The sequence below is a fragment of the Olea europaea genome, chromosome 3 (genome assembly GCF_002742605.1).
Source record: "Olea europaea var. sylvestris chromosome 3, O_europaea_v1, whole genome shotgun sequence".
Lineage (NCBI taxonomy): Eukaryota > Viridiplantae > Streptophyta > Magnoliopsida > Lamiales > Oleaceae > Olea > Olea europaea.
The window spans coordinates 5,598,251-5,622,665 of NC_036239.1; the positions used below are offsets into that span (position 1 = coordinate 5,598,251).

The 24,415-nt window shown below is 34.3% G+C and overlaps 3 protein-coding genes across 5 annotated transcripts; 1 reads left to right on the plus strand and 2 right to left on the minus strand.

The window, feature by feature from the left end:
* The first annotated feature begins 6,137 nt into the window (after nt 1-6,137).
* Nucleotides 6,138-12,607, plus strand: LOC111383605. Of its 2 annotated transcripts, XM_023007730.1 has the most exons (7): nt 6,138-6,290; nt 8,148-8,531; nt 8,999-9,303; nt 9,584-9,640; nt 10,874-11,307; nt 11,460-11,493; nt 12,027-12,607. In XM_023007730.1, the coding sequence occupies exons 2-6, from the start codon at nt 8,152-8,154 to the stop codon at nt 11,460-11,462; spliced, it is 1,179 nt and encodes a 392-aa protein (XP_022863498.1). In that variant the 5' UTR covers nt 6,138-6,290; nt 8,148-8,151; the 3' UTR covers nt 11,463-11,493; nt 12,027-12,607. The 2 variants fall into 2 exon arrangements, with proteins under 2 accessions (XP_022863498.1, XP_022863491.1); XM_023007723.1 differs by lacking the exon at nt 11,460-11,493.
* Nucleotides 12,535-13,541, minus strand: LOC111383618. Its single transcript, XM_023007738.1, has 4 exons — nt 13,436-13,541; nt 13,238-13,352; nt 13,081-13,141; nt 12,535-13,010 (listed from the first exon to the last, which is right to left on the minus strand). Exons 1-4 carry the CDS (start codon nt 13,464-13,466, stop codon nt 12,723-12,725), a joined length of 495 nt encoding a protein of 164 aa, XP_022863506.1. The 5' UTR covers nt 13,467-13,541; the 3' UTR covers nt 12,535-12,722.
* An 834-nt stretch (nt 13,542-14,375) lies between these two features.
* LOC111383629 (ATPase 11, plasma membrane-type-like) lies at nt 14,376-22,890 on the minus strand. 2 transcript variants are annotated; one of them, XM_023007747.1, is made up of 22 exons: nt 22,303-22,890; nt 21,679-21,785; nt 21,223-21,342; nt 21,022-21,120; nt 20,720-20,857; nt 20,493-20,627; nt 19,795-19,974; nt 19,447-19,653; nt 19,196-19,315; nt 18,690-18,809; nt 18,263-18,385; nt 18,059-18,163; nt 17,828-17,972; nt 17,245-17,409; nt 16,790-17,028; nt 16,679-16,711; nt 16,507-16,588; nt 16,257-16,417; nt 15,941-16,153; nt 15,270-15,452; nt 14,849-15,024; nt 14,546-14,642 (listed from the first exon to the last, which is right to left on the minus strand). In XM_023007747.1, the coding sequence occupies exons 2-22, from the start codon at nt 21,730-21,732 to the stop codon at nt 14,546-14,548; spliced, it is 2,895 nt and encodes a 964-aa protein (XP_022863515.1). In that variant the 5' UTR covers nt 21,733-21,785; nt 22,303-22,890. The 2 variants fall into 2 exon arrangements, with proteins under 2 accessions (XP_022863524.1, XP_022863515.1); XM_023007756.1 differs by lacking the exon at nt 22,303-22,890 and having other exon boundaries at nt 14,376-14,642; nt 21,679-21,732.
* Nucleotides 22,891-24,415: the final 1,525 nt, after the last annotated feature.

Below are 24,415 nucleotides of genomic sequence, written 5' to 3' on the forward strand. Positions count from 1 at the left end.
AATGGTCAATTTGATTTGTTATCGTGGTAATTAACATTTAGTTAATATGTTTATTGATGGGTGGATAGGAGAGATTGGTCGGGATAGATGAAAATTTTCAAAAAAATAAATTTAATTATATAATATATTTGTAATTCTCGACAAGTTATGGAACTTGGTTTGCAACTTTTTCATTTTTTTCCCCTTTGTTTTGTTTTATTTTAATTTATCTTTAAAAAAAAAAGAATTACAAATCCATCATTTAACGGGAAAAAAAATGGAGGAACGACAAGTCTTACTACATAATTGAAAGGTTGGCGATGAATTATATTAAAATATATGTATATATATATATATATATATATATATATATATATATATGAGAGAAATGAAAATATCCTTTCAAAGTAAAAATCTAGGGGATAGATTTTGATCTTTTAGGCTAAATCAATTTAATTTGTCCCTCTAAATGGATTAAGAATCTATACCATTTCACTACAAAAAAAAAAAAAAAAAAAAAAAAAACCGGAAAATTTTTTTTTTTTTTTTTTTTTTGCAGTGAAAATTCCCAAGTTGTTAATTGCAACTAGTCTCATTTATTAAAAAAAAAAAAATGCAAACAAGACCCAAATAAATAATCAAAATTTAAATGGTGGTATAAGTTAGTTTTTATATATCATTTTTAAAATTAAATCAAATAAATAATTTTTTTCACTATATTTTATTTCTTTTATTTATTATGTTGTCAACGTAGAGTTAGTTTTCACTTTCTATTTCATCTTCAATGAATTTATTAAATTTTTATGCTTGATTGTAGTAGGTATGACGAGATCAAGTTACATATTGAAGGGACAACTAATAATTATTTATTTGTTGATTATATGTATTGTAAGTATTATTTGATTTCGGTTATAAGTAGTGCAAAAATAAAAATTCTGCCAAATGGATCTCATCATGGCAAATATTGAAGGGCATGATGAATAAAAAATTAAACTCATTTTTCTATTTTAGTTTATTTTAGCTTAATTAGTATATCCAAATATAATATATTAAACATGTCATTAATTATAAGGATTCTTAGCACTCCATGAAATTCCCATTTTTAGAAGAATGAGAATGAAAAATATAATCGTTATGGAACCTACACGAGAGGGGGGAAGTTAAATATGATGATTTGATGTGATAAATAACGTTCATATTTTTCATTTTTCGGCCAAAGAATAGGAAACAAATTATTAATCTCTATATACATTGGTTTATGACACAAACATGACCTGAAGTCGAAGTTGAGGAAGAGATAAGGTTTGTCATAATTATTTATGGTCATCATTAAAATTTTCAATTAATTTTTTTTACTAATATTTATTTCATAATTGAGAAATTTCTTAAAAATTATTATTTTTAAGCTGGTCATTAATGTTTTAATTTTTTTCAAGTTTCCCATGTTTTCTACCTTTTTTTCCCGAAACTCGTCTTAAAGATAAAATTTGGATCAGAACATCAATATTAGCACTGAGAAACATGGCTCATAATTAAGAAAACTGAGGCACTTTAAATGCATGCTTGTAAGTGCATATGAATTGGTTATAAATTTACAAAACATAGTAATAAAGGAATTCAAAAAAGAAGAAAAGAGGATTTATTTTAGGGATAATTGTAGTAGTGGTCCCAAATCTTTACTTTGTGTCATCCACAGTCCCAAACTTTTCAAAAATTAGCACATGGCATCCAAATGGATGATTTCAGTTAATTTCACTGTTAGTTGACCTAATAAATTGACTTCAACCAATTTTAAATGGGTAAAATTGTAACTTTATATTAAAATTTTAAAACTGAAAAAAAAGTTAAAAAAATCAAAATCGTGTTCGTCTTCTCCTTCCCATACCACTTCCGCAGCTCTCCTCCACTGCCTTTGTCACCTTTCCCACCAACATCTCCTTCCTAATTCTTCTCTCATCTTTCTCACACGTCAACAAACTCATTTTTCATAAGCTCATTGTCATCATCATCTTCGTCACCCTCTTCGCCAATTTCCATCTCCTCTTCTTCCATCGGCATTACCTCCCAATACAGGGCTGGCTATGATATTTTGGGGGCCTTATACCAATTTCAAATCGGTGCCCTATATTTTGAGTCTCCTTATATAGAGTTTTAGCCTTTTTGATGGAGATTAAGCTCTTGTTAGGGTTTCATTTTTCACCAAAATACATTCTTCAACAATAATTTGACACTATTTCAACCATACATTTCTCAATAAAATAATATTACGTGCAAACTTAAAACTTTTCCTTATTTTTAACCACATATTTTCATCGTAACACTATTTCAAAATACATTTTGTGAGAAAAATGCGGCTCAAACAACCCTAAATAATTTTTTTAGTAGATTTTGATAGATGTAGATAAAATATGTGAATTTAAAGTTTTGTTGGAATCCATAAAATATGTGGATAAAATTAATTGTTGATTTTGATTTAGATTAAAATTTAGATTTAATCGATACCAAACAAGGACTTAATATAATTATAAAGAATCTAATACAGACGACTAAGCTCCAAAATTTCAAAAGAAAATTGACAAAATATCAAATTTCAACCAACAATACAAATTACAAGTAAAGTTTGACAAACGGAACTACAATGAAATGGCAAAGGGGTATGCTCATTTGTATGATTATTTTTTAACTGCAACTATTTCAAAAAAAAAAAAAAAAAGATTATACATTTGAGTGATTTATGTACAAAATTAGAGAATGTGACTGCAAAAGATAGTATAACAAAATAATGAAAATGATTATCAAATACGAATGAACTTCTAATTTTATATTAATTTATAAAAAATTAACTTAAAATAAAAAGTATTTGTATGAACAAGGACAAATAATTATTAAATTCAAAGTACTTTCAGCAAATATCTAAAAATATTATTATTAAGAGATTAAAACAAACATTATAATAACAATCTATGTACTCTGTAATATATGTTTTGAAGATGAGAGAGAAAGAAAGAAACTTATAAAGTTGTAACAATGGCAGCGAGATCAAACCAAATTGCATTGGATCTTCAAAATTTTAATTCAAATTGAAATAATTTATATCTTATTAGGTTGAAAAACTAAATAGTGAGTGATTGTTGGACATAGAATTTGAAAAGACAAAGTGACTTTTTGTTTGGTTAAAAAAAGAAAATAAATGTTTGGAAGATAAAGTATCAACTTAATTATAAATACGGAAATTAATGTTTGTGATAAATAAAGGAAAGTGATAAGTTTGTTGTCATATATATATATATTTGAAAGGTTTTTATATTTTCAATTTTTATTAATTTCTTATGTTTGCAAACAATAATTCTATTTTTCAAAATTTCATAAATATAATTTTTATTTTTTTTCAGCCAACTAATTAATTTTAAATAATTTGGAACTCTGACCAAAGCAGGATCTTAGGTGATTGTCTATAGGGAAAAATTCATATGTCAGGTGTATTGTTTACACCAATTCACAAATCAGGTACAAAGTTTAAAAATTCGAAATTCAGGTTTATGTATAATTAATTGAAAATTTTATGAATTAAATATAATAAAGCCACGGTTACACGATTAATTGTCACATATTTACTTATTGGTCACATATCATCGGATTAATTGGTTACATATTATTTTGAGGTCACAAATCAAAAATTTTGTAGGTCACGGATTATTTCGTGGTCACAGATAAAAAAATTACAAGTCACAGGATCACATATGTTTAAATTTATTGGTCACATATTCTAAATAGTTGGTCACGTGCACCAAATATCCTACCACCGATCTCGATCCAACACCAATCTTGATCACAAATCAGCACCGCCACCACCACACAAAACACCGAGGACAGACATACACAGCCAAGTCAAAACAGCAGCTGACTTGACTTTATTCTATGAAGTAAACCTCCTACCAATATTCCATATGATATATAGTTATAATTTAAGTAGTCGGCATAGAACTGGAGATTGAACAGTGATAAAGTCTATAAATTTTGAGTTTCTGGTGGATTCTTAAGAGACAAATAAAAAATTTAGGAAACCCACTTTCTTGGTGATGAAGAGAATGATACTGGAGCCTCAATTATCTGTAACACGTGACCACCATTTGTTCATTTTGTTCAAAAAACTGTTTAAACTGGAACTTATACACCTTTTAGCATTTGGAGGAGCTACTTTTTCGTCAATTGTTCCAAATATTGGAAATTACTATGTTCTTACAATAGTGGTTCGAGAGAGACAACATAGTCTGTGTTCAATTACTACCAGTTCACCACCACAGCCGCCACCACAAAACCTCCATCACCACCACCACCACACAAAACACCGTCCAAAGCCACAAAATCGCCACCAACCTAACCTAATTCTGCTTCATGCACGGTGGTACAATGCTTCTGCTTCGCGCTGACTGGGGAGGTTTGCTTTGCGGCGACGCTGACTGGTGGAGGTTTGTTTCACGTTGCAAATCACGGTGATTCGCTAAGGCAAAAGTGCTGCGCGGCAGGAGATTTGCTTCGTGGCTGCGCTGGTATAATGCTTCTACTTCACCATGTCCTCTTCATTACAGCTTGTGCCGCCCAAAATCGGGGTCGGAGATCTGAAAGCGCCGCTCATATCAGGGCCAACGACACTAATGTCGAGAGAGAAGAGAGATTGGTAGAAGAGAAGCGACTATGTGTGTTTAGAGAGAGAGAGAGAGAAGAGAGACGGGGGGAAATGGGTTTAAAATTATAGTTTGAAATCTGATTTATGAATAATAAAATTTGACCCTTGATTTTTGAATTCTAATCTTTAAACACTTGTAATTTTGTAATTTCCTCTTGTCTATACTCAAGATGCCACTGTCCCAATAAAATAGACAACCTTCTTCTGGTCTCTTCCCAAGGCCCAATCCCGATACTTCCCCCTCTGACACCACCTCCACTCATTCTCTTAGACTTCATCGCTAACATCGCCTACACCGAACAAAACAAGCCAGTAATACACAATATTTACAGTTAATTCTTGGCGGATGTCAGCCAAAAACTTGTTCAATTGATTCCTAAATTTGTAAATTTACAGATTATTACACTGGTGGAGCTGGTGACGGCAACTAAAGTTTAACCTCCGTCGTGAACGATACAAGTTTGGAATAAGCTAATGAGCTGGCTCGCCTTCTTCTTCTTGATCTTCTTTTAGATCCTCGAGGCACCCTTAGGTTCTCTCTCGTGTTTGCGTACGCCATAACTCCTTCCACTTTTCAACTCGTCAAGCGTCTTCGCAGTTCAAGGCTTTATCGATAGTTGAGTTGTCTGAGTTTCAAGAAGTATCCAAAGAGACTCTGTTTACACCTCCCGTCGTTGTCCCAATCACTAATGCTACAGGACGATTGACAGTTGCTTCACCTTTTGAGAAGATGAATAGGGGTTTTGATTTCTTGTTTCTTGTTTTTTGTCTTTTTTATTTTTTATATTTAAATTCAAAGTTACCATTTTAGCCCTTCTAAAATTGGTCAAAATCAATTTATTGAGTCAATCAATGATCAAATTAACAAAAATAATCTATTTGGACCCCTAGTTGCTAATTTTTGAAAGATTTGAAATTATAGTTGGTACAAATTGAAGTCTACAAAAAAGTAATAGATTTGAGATCACTGCTATAATTATTCCTTATTTTATTTGACTAAATTAATTAGTCCACGTCTCCATGAAGGTATCATGGAGCAATTGATCAGTGAATGCAAAGATTCTATTAAATGACTAATGAACTTAACGGTAAACTCAATTAATAAAAATTTATGAAATGTATTTTGAAATTGTATTTTGATGGAGATGTGCAGTTAAGAATAAGGAAAAATTTTGAATTTGTGAATAATATTATTTTATTGAATAATGTGTGATTGTAAAGAAGTGATAAAAATATATTTTGAAAAAAATGGAATTAAAAAATGCTCTTTATACTTAATGTCACCATGAACATTTCAGTAGCCAAAACTTAATATTTTAAATTTCGTTGAGCAATTGAAGATATAGATCTAAGTTTAGTATTCAAAACTCAATATTTTAAACTTCAGAAACCAATAAAAAACATGGGCCTAAGTTGACTGACCATTGGAACAATTAATTCTACCCGATGCGTGTTTAAGACTTACTTATAGAGCAAAGAGAGACCAGCGGCCAAGGTTTTCTTCATCCACATTACGCTAAAAATTGGGGGAGAGGCTAAAGGGGAGACATACTCATCAGCCCCATGGTGCCAATTTATCTTGTGTTGCAGTGATTTCTACTCAACTTCCTCGTCAACAAAATTGGTACGTAGTATCGGATTTTATTACTGTAAAAACTGACTTCATATGTTGAAATCGCACTCGATCTGATTGTTGTGAATGATTTAATTTGAACTCAACTCATTATAATTTACTTATTTTTCCAAAACTGCTGTTTCTTGATGGTAATCTTCTTGTAGCAAACAGTGAAAACATCTCTTGAATTTTTAATGCGCTTGTTTATGGTTTTCTTCCTTAAAAACTGGCCGCCCATCAAGTCTAATAGGTGAAATACCTAGGACCAAAATCCAGTGGGGCAGTTGCCCCGCTATACCCCAGGTGGCTCCGTCCCTGCTTAATTGATGACTAGTTTTTGGTGAATTGTTGATGGGAGGTTGAAAATTTCACGAGAAAGTGAAAATTCAATGTGTCGGCACTGATCCAAGTTGATTTTCCTTTTCTTTCTTTCTTCATTCCTCTTGCTTTTTTGCTAATCGAAGCCCTAATTGACCTGATTAAAGTCTACTGATGCATGGGTTTTTTCTGAATATTGAAAACGAAGATCATTAACACATTTGATGCAAACAAAATAAAATAAAAAATTATTTCCAACTTTTCTTTGGATTTGAATTTAGAATTATAGGGTAGTGGATTATTTTATTTTATTTCATGGCCGAAAAATCTAGTTTTGGAAAAATGAAAGGGTAGACAAGATTTAAATGAATGCATGTGAGCCTTTCTAACATCGTAACTCTAGAGTCTGGCAAAAACCTTGATACAATTCTGAAAATAGAGCACGTGTTAGATCTTTGATCAAAAAATGAATTGGTTCCGCATGTGAAAGTGCATGTTTTAAATGCACATTTATGAGTGTCTACCTGTCACGCGATCTAGAGCCTGTGTATCTATGTGGCATGCAAGTTTGCTCATGTGTTTTGTTGACCATCTCATCACCTACAAGCTTAAGCAGCTACTGAGTGAGAGGCCACATGTATTCATTTAAATCTTATCTTGAATTGGATCCGCATGTGAAGGTGCATGTTTTAGGCAATATTTAAATGAAGACACGTGGCTTCTGACTAACGACTTAAACTTTTAGTCTTTAGATGACTAGATTGTTAGGTATTATATAAATACATGTGCAAGCTCGTGCCTACCACGTAGAGATACAATCTCTAGATTGCACGACAAATGGTCACACGCGTCAAATTTCATTTGATGTGCACATACATGAGCATAGATAATATAATTTAATGAACTACCGCGACAACACAGATATGGTTCTATTTCTTTGATCAAATTGCTCAATTATACTGCAGTATCAGTGTGTAATCTGAGGTTCTTACTGCAAGTGCACACGTGCATGTTTGCATCTGCATTTCTCACATCCCTACTGGTATTGGAGTATATCTTGGTGAACATTTAAGTTGATGTGACAGATCCCTTTTCAAGTGATCAGATTGACTTTTCTTAAAGTTCTATGTTTTGAGTTTGATTATCTTTTATATATCTGTTTCCTAGACCAGTTGTGTGTGTTTGTGTGTTCAAGGATTGGAGTTTCCCTCGATTTTAATTAGTTCAAACGTCCGTAATTCTTTTGCTGGGTAAAACTAAATCAGCATAGCTCCATAGAATGATACAGCTGTGTATTTGACAGTGGATATCCGGTTTAACTTTTTATCATTTTTGCTTTCGGCATTTTCTTCTTCCCATTGGATGTTTCTCAGGCTGAATATTTATACTAGCATGTGTTGATAGCGATTTCTGATTGCTGTTAAATTTTAATAAATAAAGTTTGCTGAACAATGAACTATTGGTTTGAATTTACTGGAAATTTTCTGCATATGCTTGTTTGATATATACTGAAACGGAATTATTTATTTATTTTTTGGCACTGTATAGCACTATGGGTCCAGAGAGAGAGCTTAAAAAAAGATCAGAAACAAATATGGAGGCTGAAGCTAGTAAGGCTTGTGGAAATTTTGATCAAGAACTCGAAGATAAACTTTTGAAGTTTACAGTCAACCATGAGGATATCCAGAAAATGGAAACTCCCTTGGTTGAGCAAACTGAGGAAGCTGATGTGGAAGTCGATGTAACGGAGTGTACAAATTCTGGTGGCAATGGAATCTCTGAGGTGGAACACCACGATACAACTGAAAACTCAAGTTCTTTTGATGACAGTGATTCTGAAATCGAGAATGCTAATATTGAAGTGTCACATTTTCATGATGGAGCTCCATCAGGACTGGATTTTGATGGATTTGGTGAAATATTTAGGATGGGGTACTTTTTTCCCCACACTTATATTCCTTTAAAGTCCTTTCGTGTAGTTAAAAAAAATTAGAGCATGCACCCTTCACAGAGAAAAACTATGATGCCATTCAATGCAAGTATTAATGATTTTTATTAAAAAAAAGCCAGCCACGGGTTGACAGAGGACCCGAGTTAAAATGGAATTAATCAAGCATTCCTTTTCTGTTGTGACAGGAGATGTAATTGGATCCTTTCCTTTTATCCTGTTCATTTCCAACATGAGTGTAGGCTAATTAATACATCCATCTGTTTGTTTGATACCTGAAATAACTATTTCCCCTCCTTGTTTAAAGCACTAGCATATAAATAATGGAACAAACTGTTGAATTTGATAATGTAATCCAAAATTTCCTTTCATCTTTCTACCGAGTGCTTATTTACTATATCTTTATTTCACTGCATCCCACATTTATTTTATGTACTTTTATCATCCATAGGAAGAAAAAAGTGACAACTCATTGGAGGTCATTTATTCAACCTCTTGTGTGGCGTTGTAAATGGGCTGAATTACAAATTAAGAAGTTCCAGTCTCAAGCACAAGAATATGACAGAAAACTTGCAGAATATACACAACAAAAGCAGCTGCAATCTCAGAACTTGACATTGGAAGATGGTGTGAAATCATTCCCTTTCTCCTGTAACAATGTGAGAAGTAAGGTCCTCAAGCGTAAGAAAAGAAGAACTGAAGAAACAACAGATGTAGCAGCGTATATGTCACGTCATAGCCTTTTTTCTTATTATGGTACGTATTTCTACTCTATTGCCATCAAATACAAATTTAGCCCCTGTTTGAGCCCCATTTTTTTCCCATTCTTTCTCATTATTTTTTCTACAGTACTTATTTTCAACCACTTCCTTCATTAAAATAATATTATATACAAATAAAAAGTTTTTCCTTCTTTTTTAGTAATACACTTTCCGTCAATTTACCATTCCATAATACATTACAAGAAATTAATGGGGCTCAAACAGGGCCTTAGATTGTTTATGTCAATTAAGATTTGATATATGGCACTTCGCAGATAATAAGAAGTCTTTCACTGAGGTTGCTGTGATGGAAGATGACTGGAGAAATCCAGGTTAGAAAGTGGACTTTTGCTGCTTTTTGATTTTGAATGTCATACTGCTTTAGTGTACATGTTATGTCGAGAATCTGTAATGCTGTACTGTAGAAGTTATTATATTTTTGCTTATATGAATACAGATTAAAGCCTTTCTGACTTTATGCTTCTTATTACTAAAATCACTTTTGTCTTTTAGAAAATGAAACCGGTTTTGAGAGTAAAAGAAACCAACACATTTAATTACTGAAGGGAGAAACGCTCAGATTTTTTAAGCTTTTCTGACTCAATTGACCACGCTTTTTATAAATAAAATTGTGCCCCGTCTTTTGAAAAATGAAATCGGTTAAGAGAGTAAAAAAGACCAACACATTTAATTGCTGTATAAAGTTTGATCTGAGTTTCAATTTTCAACCCTCACCTTTTCGCTGCACCGTCAATAACCTTCTTTCTCCACCCAAGATGCTGTTTGATAGTCAGTCACTCCACTCCGGCACAGCCCTCTTTAGCCATTCTGTCTCATTCATCTCCACTGGCAAGTGCCCAATTGAGAAAGATGAAGCGCTAGGTTCGTTTCTCCATTGACTTTATATTTTTCTTTGTTTGAATGCGTTAGCAACATGTTAATGGATTGTTGGCGAGGTGTGCTACTGCAAAAATGGAAAAATGAGTAAAAGGAATAATAGGGACATACCACCTCCATATCTGACCAGTATTGGAAACATGTGGAGCATGTAGGAGTCCGACATGTACCAGACACCGACACTCTGGCATTGGTGGTGTGTTAGTGCTTTCTAGCTTGCCCCCGACCCTCAAAAGGGAAAAAAGAAGAAAATAAAGTTTTCTGCTGGATCCTTTAGTCCCCTGAATTTTCTTCTAATTGGTCAGAGAACCATCTTATCGAGGCAAATCAACGGGTTTGAGCCACTCACAGATGCAATGATTACATCAAATCTTTTCTTCCTTTCCAATCAGGGGCCATGCAAAGGCTATACTTTAAATGTGAATCTTAACATCGTGTTAATAATGCAAATGAATTTATTTTCCTGCTGCCTTTCTGTGCTAGAATGCTTTTAACTGGAGTGAGTTGGCTGTCTTTTTACCCTTTCCTTTTGTCTTGTAATGTTTGTTCAGATTTTAAATTGTTAAAACTGATTGTCTTAATTAATTTGATTATAAACCAATTATTATTTTCTTCTTTTTTATAAAAATGAGGTCCGCTGTTACATGACAGAGTATTGTGTTTTGCAGCAATAGCTACTGAGAGAATCAACTTTGATGATGACTTTTGGGCAAACGATGAAATGCAATGGCTTGAGTCCAGAGACAGTGTTAATTCCTGGGAACATATACTTAGGAAGATTGGATATTTACAGTCACAAGTTGCCCAGATGAAGAGTAGAGTTGACAAGGTAATGAGTGAAGATGTAGGGAAGTATTCTTCCGCAGATGACTTGAGCCTTCTTATGCCATCTAATGCTTTGATTGGTTCTCCTCGAAACACTGCTTCTCTTTCAAACAATGGGGACAGAATGCCTGTAGGAAGTTATATTACATCTCAGCTTCTATCGGAGTACAATATGGGTGACATTGTTAAGCGTGAAACTTCAGGTTTAAGCCTTGGAGATCTTCCTGATGTAATTGAAAGCACTGATCAGTCCGTTCTTGGAGATTTGTGCAAAACTGTAAAGTCTTTTATCCAAATCCAATCTTGCTTTCGCTCACAATACTTGTTAGGCATGTTTTTTTCATCTACACGTCAAGAACAGACTTTTTTTTATCCTAATAATCATTAACCCTCGTTGCTTTTTGTTCTTGTTATCCTCCCTTTTTTCAGTGAAACACCAAGAAAATGCGTAGAAGTGATTTTGGTGCGTGAAATCCTATACATCATTGCACTGCATAAACCTTACTGTGATACATATGTTGGAACTAGCTGATTTTTAGCTGCTCAACTCTCTCCATAGGTGTAGGTTGCTGATGATATTTTCCATATTATCTCAGGCGTGAATAAGCTTTTTCTTTTTACAAAAATAAATTGAATTTAGTTACTCTTTCATGATCAGTGATTTTCTTGCTCAAGGTACATGATCTACAGTCATATTTCTTATTTTTTGCGCCCCCCCCCTCCCCCCCAAGAAGGTGGTCAGAGATAGGTTACTGCCATACTGAATGTGAACTTCCATTAAGTTCTTGGGTTTTTTGTTCTTGATATGATCCTTGAGAGTACCTGTTGTAAAGAATTTAAAAAGTGGCTTTTCTTGAGCTGTACCATATTGAGCATGGCTATTACTACTAGCGAGGCAAATACTTGAACTCTTGAAAACTAAATTTTGTTAATACAATCTCAGGTATGCAACTTTTTTATTCGAAGTCAATATCAATAAACCTATAACTTGTGCAGGCTGAAGATTATCTGCTTATTGATAATACGAGAGTGAAGGAAGAGATGAATAATTTCGAGGAAGTCGAGATTCAGGCTATCCAAAAGCCTTTGGTACTGAATGATGGGTCAGGTAGCACCATCCCTCCACTTCCTGCAGACGCTGATCAGGCCAATGATGATCAACCACCACCAAAACTGCGTTCTATTTCAAAGCTAACTGCTCCTAAAACCAGAAGGAAGAGGGGAAAACGAAAAGGTTCTGGTCAGTGGAAACGAAGATCCTCAGATTAGATGCCTAATATTTGGTGACAGTATTTTCTCTCAGATCAAAAAGTTTGGAAGACACAGGATATTGATGTTAATTGCCTTTGTGACCGAAGAAATTTGTTGAGTGTACTTCAACCTACCAAAAGATCCACATCTTGTCTCCTTGGAAATGACAGTATACAATTCTCCTTTCTAGTATGTACGTGCCGAAGTTGCTCTATCTTGCTGTGTATATCTGTTGGTAAATATGAATGCTTGATGAAATTAAACAATTGCGAATAGTTTCCATAGACATGGAAAATTTTCTGAATAATAAATTACATTTATTTGCATTCTTTGTTAACAATTGAACAACTGATTAATTGAGACAAAGGACTGTTTATTCAACCTGTTGATCTACACAATATTCTGGAACATCACAGAAATTATGCATATTGCCTTGTATATTTATGAGCCAACCTCACCAAGAATCATCTTCTGGGATAATTTGGCAGAAACTAGAGCCAGCACTGTAATGGAGGGCACAAAAATAACATCGGGAAGTGCTTTGATCAATTTAAGCTGGGGAACGTTCTCGCCGGCTCTCTTGGCTGCCATAGCAGCCGGAGGTGTTACTAGTCCGGTTATGAGGGTAAAATCATCCAATTTGCTAATATTCACCCTCTTCATCATGAATTCCATTATAATTTCCTTCCTTCTTGACTCCTCTGCCTTGTCCCAGGCCTCAAAGCACACCTATTTTTGCTATTTTCTTGTTAGTGCAAGCGCATATGTACGAAAGAGAGAGACAGAGATAAGAGACTACCTGAACTTCCTCTTGTAAAGGAACATTATAGTGTTTACCAGGCAATGCTGCATTCACTGTGCTGAGAAACAAATTTAAAGGGAAATAGTTATTAACTGAAAGAGTATGTATTTTCATAAATGGATAAATCTATTATTGCAATTGGTACAATTTTTACTTGAACATATCAAGAATCGTCATATGGAATTTGTCAAAGTCTGAGACATCTTTCTCCATGAACTGCCTTTCAAGGGTTCCCGTTAACGAACTTAGCAACTGAGTTGTTGGCAGACCTAGCATAAGAAATTACAAACGGATATAAAAATTGCATAAAAGAAAAATGAAAACTTGATCCCACCATGATGAGATTACTAACCCTTTCCCATGAAGCTCATGAACATCCCCATCTTGCAATAATATGACTTCGTGTCGCGGTCGTGACGTATATATTGAGAACATACAGGTGGGTGGTGAAAGCAAGGTATCCATTAGTAGGTTCCAATGGAGATATGTAATCTGATTCCTAGCTTTAGCTTTAGTTTTATGGAAAACTGCAGTATAAGCTTGTGCAAGATGATTTATATCTGTATTCATTATTTCTTTGCATCGTACATAACTTGCATAAGACAATTGTATTACTTGTACAGAAGCAATGTACATACTGCATTAAACACAGCATGTGAGCACTCAACTGCCTCTGTAATGCATTATGTATACTATTTTTGTACAAGTAGCACAACTCTTTTTGAGATGTCACTACTTAAATGAGTCCACAAGCAAATTTGATGGGGAAAATGCTCGTTGTCCATCATCATTTACATAATCTTTTATAGATTTATTTTTGGTTGATGAAATTTTGACCCAATCAAATTTTGTCACATCGTCTGTTGATAAATAAACTGTAAGTCGGGATGTATATAGAGCACAACCGGATTGATGGGTTGCGTTTAATCATAATCACACCCTTTATCTTTTATGTCCTATTTTGATGCGTCATTTATGAATTCATTAGCACGTTAATTAAAAATGAGACACGACAATTAATATCCCATAACTTTGGCTAAAAAAACAAGGTTAAAATTCCTACTTAAAATAAGAAAAAAATCACATGCCATTTTTAGTATCTCACAGAGGTTGACCAAAACAATAAATAAATCAAAGAATTTCTATCAATTTCCAGAAAATCTTGGCGAAAGATAACTCCATCTATATTAACGAATTTAGGAAGCGTGACATGATCATCTTAAAATTAAGATATTCTAAATCTTGTAAATAAGGAATAAGGCACGCATAATTGTGCTAAAACAACAATTTTCTCATAAAGCAGACGAGATCAATGTCAGAAAAACAAATGTGTCTACTTGTGCTAAATTAATAACCGGAAATTTATTGCAATACAAATTTATGTAAAAGCAACAGAAAAATAAGAAGGAAAGTTCCCCTTCAAACATGAAAAAAGAAAGAAAATTTGCAAAAGCAAACCATCTTAAACAGTATAATGGTTGTTCATGGTTTCGATGTCTAATCCTCTCAGCTTGGCAAAGGACTCCACCTTGCCTTTGAGAGTGTGAATTTCTCTCAGCCTGCATAATTTTCACATAGCAGTCAAATTCCTTCTTTTCTACTCAATGTTCTAAGAGCAAACAGTTTGTTGGTTGTGTCATGTGTGCATCGTGTAGGGGCGTGTGTATGTGTGTGAGTCGAAGTGATATATGTTTCATGCAGTGTGCACTTGACATGAATTATACTTAATATGATTTCTCGTGTTTAAAGTTTTTGTGATTGTCACCTTGAAATTTCTGCACGCCTTTTAGCTTCTTCTGCCATAAGAGTAATGTCCCTAAAGGCGCTTCGCTCGAACATTTTTGCTTCAGCAGATTGAAGTCCATGCAGTGTCCGTTGCTCAGCCGCCCATGCAGCCTCACGAGCTTCCCTTCCAAAGTCCTTTCGGTTGGTGAGTGCAGTCTGATGAGGAGAAACAAAAATACGGCTGATTCAGATCACTGTCAATTTTCTTTTAACGAGTTTCAAAATCAATAAGATATGTTTTATCCATGACTGCAAGTGAAAAAGTGATTAATATTTTCTTTTTAAGCCATGAGTTATACAAAATTTTGTAAAAATAATGTGTGTAAAACTTAGCAGTTTGGCAGTTTATGAGAGCTCCTATTAGATGAATATTTCTAATAGAATATGTTTCCAAGACTCACTCTCTGCTCCACCACCAGACCCCAGGCTCTTCCACTGAGTGCATATCGAACGGCGAATTTGATGGGATCAAGAAGAAAATATGTCACTGTGTTGTACAACCAGATCACACCGGTCCAACCCCAGCCTATCTTTCTGATTCCAGCAAATTTGAGAGTTACAGTGGCAGATAATACTGTTGCAACCTGCAAAAGGGAATTAGGATCAAGATTGTCACGCGGTAAAAAATATATTGTCTTCAACTTTCAAATAACTAGAAGCTAAGAAAAGTTAGATTATGTAGAGCCTAATTATATTAACTTATCCCTCTGACAGCAAATCGACTATCTTCCTACATTATATAAAGGATCTTGAGGGGGTCGTTTTTGTGTGTGAGATCAAAATACAGGTGTGAATCTCCATCATAAACTTCTGCCCGATACTAATAAAAATCTCAACAGACTATGAAGCTTCACCGTTTCCTGTGACTGGGTTGCGAATTGGACACGTTAAGGTAAATTTGCATAAATCTGTGCTCTTCGTTCATTTCTGATTTCTTTTCCTTTTATCATTTTTAGAATCTCAACTCCCAATTTTGAGTTGAGAAATCCTCGCTGTAAGTTAAGCTGGAAACGCTTGACTTACTGATGTGCAATAACAACCCAAAATGAAATGGTATGGCAAATTCTTTTACCAGTTGTGCAATGATGAATGCAGTGACGAGCAGGAGTCCCGGACGTTCGGTAAAAGACCATCCTCGTGAGCGAGTCACAAAAATTAAGGCCTGGCTGATGGTGCTGACTTGAAGATAAACTGCAGATGCCATCATTTCATTGAGTGGGTCTGCTTGCGTTTCATTTTTCATGTTAAATTGGTGCTTGTTGAAGTTCTTTACATGGAAAACATTCTGAAGAAAGGGAAAATATGAGATCCTGATGCAGAAAAGCAAACAAAAAGAATTGATTCACGTTTTTGTATATTTAAGAATGCAATTCCCAGAAGTGGCTTACGTGGAAGAAGTCTCTTTCGTATGCTACCCAGAAAAATATTACAGTCATTAAAGCCATGTAACCTCCGAGAACAATCCCGGTGGTGAAGATCTCACTAAGTTTCCAACTGTCTGGAATTGGAGAAGGCTTGACCCTGTCTTTAGATATTGTCATGATAGTACCTGAACAATAGCATTACATGTTACTCAAGAAGCGCTAGGAATAACATAATTCAAGAGAATGTGAAATTCCTAAATCTGAAATGACTGACCATCGTTAAGGATGGCGATGACAAGAACCATGAAAGGAGGGAAGTTAAATTTCCAGAATACTGTTAGCAGCGTAAATCCTAACTGCAAACATAAATTCGATTCCAATAAGATCAGAGAAAGGAGTTCTCTTTTTTCACATGAAATAATACATATATTCTTCAGAGAACTTACCACTATACGTATAGTGATAGACACAGCATATATCTGGAGAAAACATAAAAATTTTATTCCTGTTCTATCATTTCAAAAATTGAACTTGTTAATGTTGAAATGTTACATCACCGTGTAGTTCTTCATTCTTTGAAAGATTGCACGGCTTGTTAAAACAGCACTGATGATGACGCTTAATCCAGGTTCCGTCAGAACTATATCAGAAGCACTACGAGCAGCGTCAGTGGAATCTGCTACAGCTATTCCTATATCAGCTATTTTTAAAGCGGGTGCATCATTTACACCGTCACCAGTCATTCCGCAGATATGCTTTCGGGCTTGTAACTTCTTCACAATCTCATATTTATGTTCTGCAGATAATATACAAAAATCTGAGTCGGGACCGGAGGACTTGATAGTTGACTTGCAATCAAACCACAACAAACTAGCCTTATTCCAAATAAATTTGAGGTTAGTCATGTGAATTCTTTTTCACCATTCCATTTACAGATAAAATTGTCTTTCACGTCATTCCAAAATTATGCAAAGAGAAAGAACTTCTATTAGAATTACAACATAACACATACCAGGGAAGACACCGGCAAAACCATCAGCCTTCTCAATGAGTTCATCAACTGGTAGAGCTGCAATAGATTCATCCTTATGGTCACCGAGCAAAGATGAAGAAGGGTACATATTTGTGCCCATCCCAAGCCGTCTTCCTGTTTCCTTAGCAATTGCCAACTGATCACCTGCAAAAGATTTCCAATAATGAACTTCTAACTCGGGTGCATGACAAGGCATTGATGCTATCATTCTTCAAAGAAGAGAATAGCAAGCTAAAGAATGCAAAAAAATTTCATTCTGCCTAACTTTTGATCATTTATTACCTGTGATTTATGTGTACATTGAACCTTCTATAATACGTTCAGAAATCTATCTAGATATTACAATGGCTATGAGATTAACCTAGAAAATAATAACATCGGGGACCGTGAAATCTGAAAAAGATCACATAAGAAGTGCAACGTGTACTGGTTAGGTTGGCCCACAGACATGTCATTTATCTATTCCAAGATATTTTTGTGCAGTTATATATCAGTCAATTATATGCAAATTATTTGGACTAAATAGAACATCATATGTTCATTAAGAAGCAGTGACACAGACCTGTTATCATTTTGACACTCACACCAAGATCAAGAGCTCTCGTAATTGTTTCAGCACTGTCATGTCGAGGAGGGTCAAAAAGTGGAAGAAGGCCAACAAATTCCCAGGGGCTGCCCAGACTGTCTTTGGTGCCTTCAGGCACTTCCTGAAGGAGAATAAGCCTGATAGTTCATAATTATCGCCAAGGGAGACATGGACGAAACAACAATGAAGTTTCAAAAGCTATACTACCTGACGTGCCACTGCAAGGGAACGAAGCCCACGTTCTGCAAATTTGTCAATTATGGAATGTACCTTTCTTGCAATTTCTGATTTGTTATGTGCTAGATTAAGAATCTAGGGGGAATCATTTTAAGAATGTTAGATATTCTGAAATAAATATCCTGGCAGTGAAAACTGAAAAAAATGTTAGGACTTGTCTAGTATACTACCTACCTGCTCTGGTGCACCTTTGCTCACTCGATGCATTTTACCAGCTTGATCTATGTAAGTTAGAGCTGTCCTTTTGTCTGTTGGATTGAATGGGAGGAAGTGAACTTCCGTGATTCCAGCTCGTGCCTGGGAGAAAATAGTAAAATAAGAAGTAAATCAAGTAATTATCAAGGAGTGAAAGTATTTATCAGCTTCCAAAATTAATGAAATAAATAACTCGAGAGTTTTATTGAGTAGGGATATTGTATACATGAGAAGAGGCAGATCTCGAGTTTTATTGAGTAGGGATATTTTATACATGAGAAGAGGCTGATTAAAGATCCTTGTTCATTAATATCTTCGTACTCCAGCCATCAAAGTATTGAAGTAGGGCGTGTCATGTCCATATTTTTAAATCAAAATATCGACATTCATATTTGATCACAATTACCTCCTGTGGATCTGCCAGCATTGAAACAATTGCAGCGTCAATAGCATCTTGGTTCTCCAACCTCGACGCTCTTGCAGCCATCAGCACTACTGTATCCTTGTCAACACCTGTTGTGAAAACCTGCAATAACATGGTAGCATCAAATAGACCAAATCGTAACATTGGCATAACTATTCAAACTCAAGGAATAAAATATAATTAACCAATTTAAGTTAGAAAAGCAGTTCTTGTAACTATCTTCTTAGCATTGGGGGATGTCAGATTTACTTCAACTTTACAGCATTTCATTACTACAGCCTCTACGACAAGCTATTCCTCATTGCATAGGCTCCATTCAGAATTCTATAAAGGGATACATTGATTACATATGGATCATGTGTTCTTCAATTGATCTTAATAATAAGAACACAAATCTCGGATATATGAAGTTGTAACATGCATAGGAGGTGTGTTTCTAATCCAAAGCTATTTAAGTAAAATATTTTCTTCATAAAAAAGGGAGTAACCTCAATCATATTCTTATCTACGGTAAGCTTGTTCAGAGTTAGAGTTCCAGTTTTGTCACTGCAAAGAACATCCATCCCAGCCATTTCCTCGATAGCAGTCATCCTTTTTGTTATGGCACCCTGCATTAATACATGCGAACAATCTTTCAGTAATACTTTCAGCTTCCTTCATGGAGAAATTAAATTTATCAATTGTTCTCTTGAATGTTCAGAATAAATGTTCCATACTTCCATGGTTGTGGTCTTCATACCTGCTGAGACAAGCGATGCGATCCAATTGCCATGGTTACAGAAAGAACGGTTGGCATTGCAATGGGAATTCCTCCAATGAGCAGTACAAGAAGATTATCAATACCGGCACGATAATTCCTTCCTTGAATGCCGTATATTACAATAATCTCAACTACCATTCCAACAGCGATTGAGCAAATGCAGAAATTTCCTATTGAGGTTAAAACCTGAACATATGAATAGTTTTAGAATAACAAAATCCTTGACATCAGATATTACGGTCCACATAAGGCTAATACCATTTAATGTCACACTGAATATTTTGTCAGCAGTTTTGTTTTAGATATGGAAAAGGTTTAGATATGAACCTTTTGGAAATGCCCAACATGTGTGGTGTTTTCCACAAGATGAGCAGCTTTTCCGAAGAAAGTATGTACTCCAGTTGCTATAACAATTGCTTCAATTTCACCTTGCTTGCATGTTGAACCTGAATATACCCCATCACCAGTGTTCTTGGTTACTGGAAGTGATTCTCCAGTGAGAGCAGACTGCATGACAACTAAGAAACTTAAACCCAAAATTTTAATTTACTTTAAGAATAATCATTTACAACCACGACGATGTTTCATGCAGTGAAAAAAAAAAAGATAGATAGGCACATCATAAGCAATTTACAATTGATTGTTAAGATAAGAATTCTGGTTTGCAACTCGATTATGAGCAATTTTAACTATTTAAGTCGGTTACTTTTGGACTAAGGACTGTATCATGAATTCAAAGTTCAGTCATGCTTTAGCTTTTACCTTTCTCTAGGATGTAGAATCTTATGAGATCTTCAAGTGATGGGAATTTCCTTGCACATAATCAAATTAGTTCTAGCTACTTCATCTACTCTGCTAAGCTAAGCCATTTCATGTTTAATACATGACAGATCAAATAGTGAAGGTTTTGCTTTGCAATTCAGCAGATACAGGTGTAAAGATCAATTCCATAAATTTGGAAATTTTCAGTACGTTGGAGCTTAAATATGCCCTTATATTTTGAACATTCTATGCATATTAAGCACCTGATCAATCTTAAGAGGATCTCCTTCCATAAGGCGTGCATCAGCTGGAATAATATCTCCAAGTTTGATACTAACTATGTCCCCAGGAACCAATACTGAAGCTTCTTCCTCATTCCATTTCCCATCTCGAAGAACCTGGAGTTAAAATAGATCGAAGCATTTCTTTTTATGGTTGGAGATTGGCAGAAAATATGATACTAGGAAAAAGTTGTTTCGGAAGAGCAAACCTTGGCTTTTGGAGCTAATCGAGCCATGAGAGCAGCTGCTGCATTGCCAGCATTATTTTCCTCAATAAAACTGATAGTGGAGTTGATAAGGAGCAAGATAATGATGCCAACAAAGTCAGGAAAATCTGAAGGCTTGTCCTGCTCAAAATAAGGTTTATGAACACATAATCATTACAGGAATAAACTTCATCTATTACAAGTTTTTAATTTTAAAAAGTTCAATAATCTAACTTGAGAGGCTTGCTTAGACATTTCACAAACAGCAATATAAGAGATGAAATAAGAATTTAAATGATCCTTACTCCCCCGTGTGCAAGACCAATGGCCATTATAGCTGCTGCTTCCATCACCCACGATAGAGGGTTCCACATAAAGCCTAAAAATTTCAAAATCTTGCTTTCCTACAGTAATTACAGCATAAATAGGAAAGATCAAGATATGAAGAACAGAAAAATAAAAATCACAGAAAAGAGAAAGCAGGTGAGTGGGGGTGCAACTCTAACCTTTTTTTCTTCGAGTTTATTGTATCCAAATAACTCCAATCTTTTCTGAACTTCATCTGAGCTCAAGCCATCTCGTGTGCATTCAAGAGATCTAAAAACTTCTTCAAGAGGTATATTTTCCTGCAAAGAAATCTTAGTCTTTAGCGAAAAGATCAATAGCGTGAAAATGAACAGGCTGATAATAATACAGTTTCCAAGGCATTGCATCTCCTTGTCAATTTTTTTGTGCTCAATTAGATGGTACTATTCAAGACCACACCAAGAAACAGCTTCAAAATCAGAATCGCATTGATACTTAGATGCAAAAATCATTATAATCTGTAGCAGCATGATCGGTCTCCTGAATCTCTTCTCAATATCAGATATCAAATTTCTTCTTTTTTCAATATTTCATGTCAAAGCACTTCCATTTCTTCTATTGAACTACTAATCACAAACCATTTATAGAACACATACCAGATCAACCTCTTCCTTGACAACAGATTCGAGTGCAATAGACTTGTCCTCCATAATTAGGTCTCTTGCTGTTAATTTCCTCCAACCGGCAAGGTTCTATAAAGATTCTGCATTTCAACAAACTTTTCATATAACTCCATGTTCCATCACTAGAAATTACAATTGTCTTTTCAATAATTATACAACTAACATTCCAAATCAATAGCTCCTAAAATCAATTTTAGGATCCGCGCCACAATAGTTGAAATTGAAGACTGAAAAAACAATAGTCAATCGCAAAATTCAAATAATCAGCCTTCCACTCTACTATAACTAATACATACCTTCTCAGCACTTCCACTGATCCTATCTCAAAACAAATACAATTCATGCATAAATGATACTATAATATAGTTATGAGTATGACTAATCAAGAAAACCACTTATTTTGTCAGCCACCAACATAACAACATGAATATACATTTAGTCCATATTTGGGAAGACACTATAACGAACATTATTTTTTACTTCTTTTCATTCATTAACAATCGTCCGTACCAAACGTGCCTTTATTGCATTTTTTTTCAATGATGATGAGAGTAGACAACACATTTGCTAAAAATAAAAACAGATTAAGAATTGTACCTTTAGAGTTTAAGAAACTAAAAATTCTTGAACATGAACTGTGCCTCAGGTTTACAACTTGAATAGCCCAGAAATGAAATATTTGCCAGGACCCCTCAAAATATTCCCCAAATCCTCTGATTTGGCGATGTTTGAGAGGAACAATGTATTCCAATATTGGAATTAAGGGAAATATATATAAGCCCATTTAGCATATATGAGACTTTGGATTAGTCGTAGGGAGAAATAAAGTAAAGATTTGCATGAACAAGAAAATGTTCCATATAGTATCGAAAAATTGTTTCAGACAGCCGGCAAAGAAAGCTGGTGATTGGCTGTAAGAAATAAGACAGAGAATTTGAAGGGCGTCATTTCTTAAAAATAAAAAGAAAAAAGAAAAAAAAGAAGAAGTACTAAACAAGAATTTTGAACGTTAGTTCCGTTGCCGCCATGAGAAGGGCCTAAGGGCTCGTTGCATCCAAAGACCAGCAAATAATTTATCCACGTGTGTTTCTGTCCGGATGCCAACATGAGAAATATTATTTTTAAGTATTTTTTTTCTCATTCCCCGTTAAATTAATCGATCAGGTTCATGAGTGGATCATTCTTTCTTCAGTCGAGTTGATAGTCGGATTGATTCTCTCAGAGACCGATTGAGGGGTGGCCCCCCTCCCTCAAGGTCAAGAGTTTTTTTTTCAAGGTATTTTTTATTTTTTTTTTTGGGTAAAAAATCAGTTTTTTATGTATAAATATTTTTTTTCCGCGTAGTAGCTCGATTTGAAATTTTGTAATCCGATCTTGAATCCAATCCTGAATCCGTCCCTGGATTCTCTTATATAAGAATTTAAAAGAATGCTATTTTTTTATTTTCTTCCATTAGTTTGATCCTTCTTATATTTCTCAGTCCCCCTTTTGCCATTTAATTTAGTTGATTTATTACACGATGATTTTAATATTAATTATATATGATGCCCCATTCCATATCGAACTAAGAGAATAAGTTGATTAATCTACAATAAATTAGATAATTCTTATTTTAGATCAACCGATTAAAATTCAATCAATAACGTATTTGATGTAGATTTTTTGAGAATAGATTTCATAAAAAAGATTTTTTTTTTTTTTTTTGGATAGAATGTATGATTAAAAGTAGGGGTGTAAGTGGTCCGATTTTACCGATTTTTTTTACAGATTTTCAAACCAAACCGTTTTAAACGGTTTGAGAAAAACTCAAACCTAAACCAAACCATTTTGAACAGTTTGAAAAAAAAACTCAAACATAAACCTAACTGTTTGGTCCGATTTTAAACCATCGGTTTCGTCGTATAATTTTTTGTCTGTCTACTTTTATATCATTAATTCATTAAATTTAATATATATTTATATCTCACTAGTAATAAATCTAAAACAAATTAAACCCTTGTTTGAACCAAATTTTTGGGAAAAAAAATGAAAATTTGGACCGTTATTCCACAAGTCCAGTCACTTTTATTGACCTGCTATTTCATGTATGGGACCCAACCTCCTCTCCAATAGTCAATTTTCTCATTATGATGATATGAAAAATATGGCTCAAACAGTGGCTAAATATATTTACTATAAATTTAAATATCAACTAAATCAAAGTGAAATCACAATAAAGTAAAATATAGTTTTTTTTTCATTTTTGTTCACCTTTTTTAAGCTAATGACGATATAATAACGTTACAATACAAGTCTACTAAACTAGATATAAGGTCCAAAAAACATAATGATATCCAACAAGATCTCGTGATCATCATATCTGAAAAAAAGAATACTGATTAAACAAAGAGAATAACCAACCGCAATAATAAAGTAATTGTTTATAATATCTAAATATAACAATTATACAAGTTTATATTTGTATGATGTTACGAAACACATTTAATTTCATATTCTTACCTTAGTTTGCTCCAAAAAGTTATTGATCTGAAAGTTTATTTGTAGCAAATATTATCACCGAAAGTTTAGGATCTCTTTGTCTCCAATTTGGTATAATGGATTTCAATTCAACTTTGAAAATGCGTGAAAAATCTGAAAAAGAAGTGTGTGGTGCCGGTGGTTCAAAACTGTGTTGGGTGTCGACTGGAGTTCATTTAAATTTTGAAGAAGA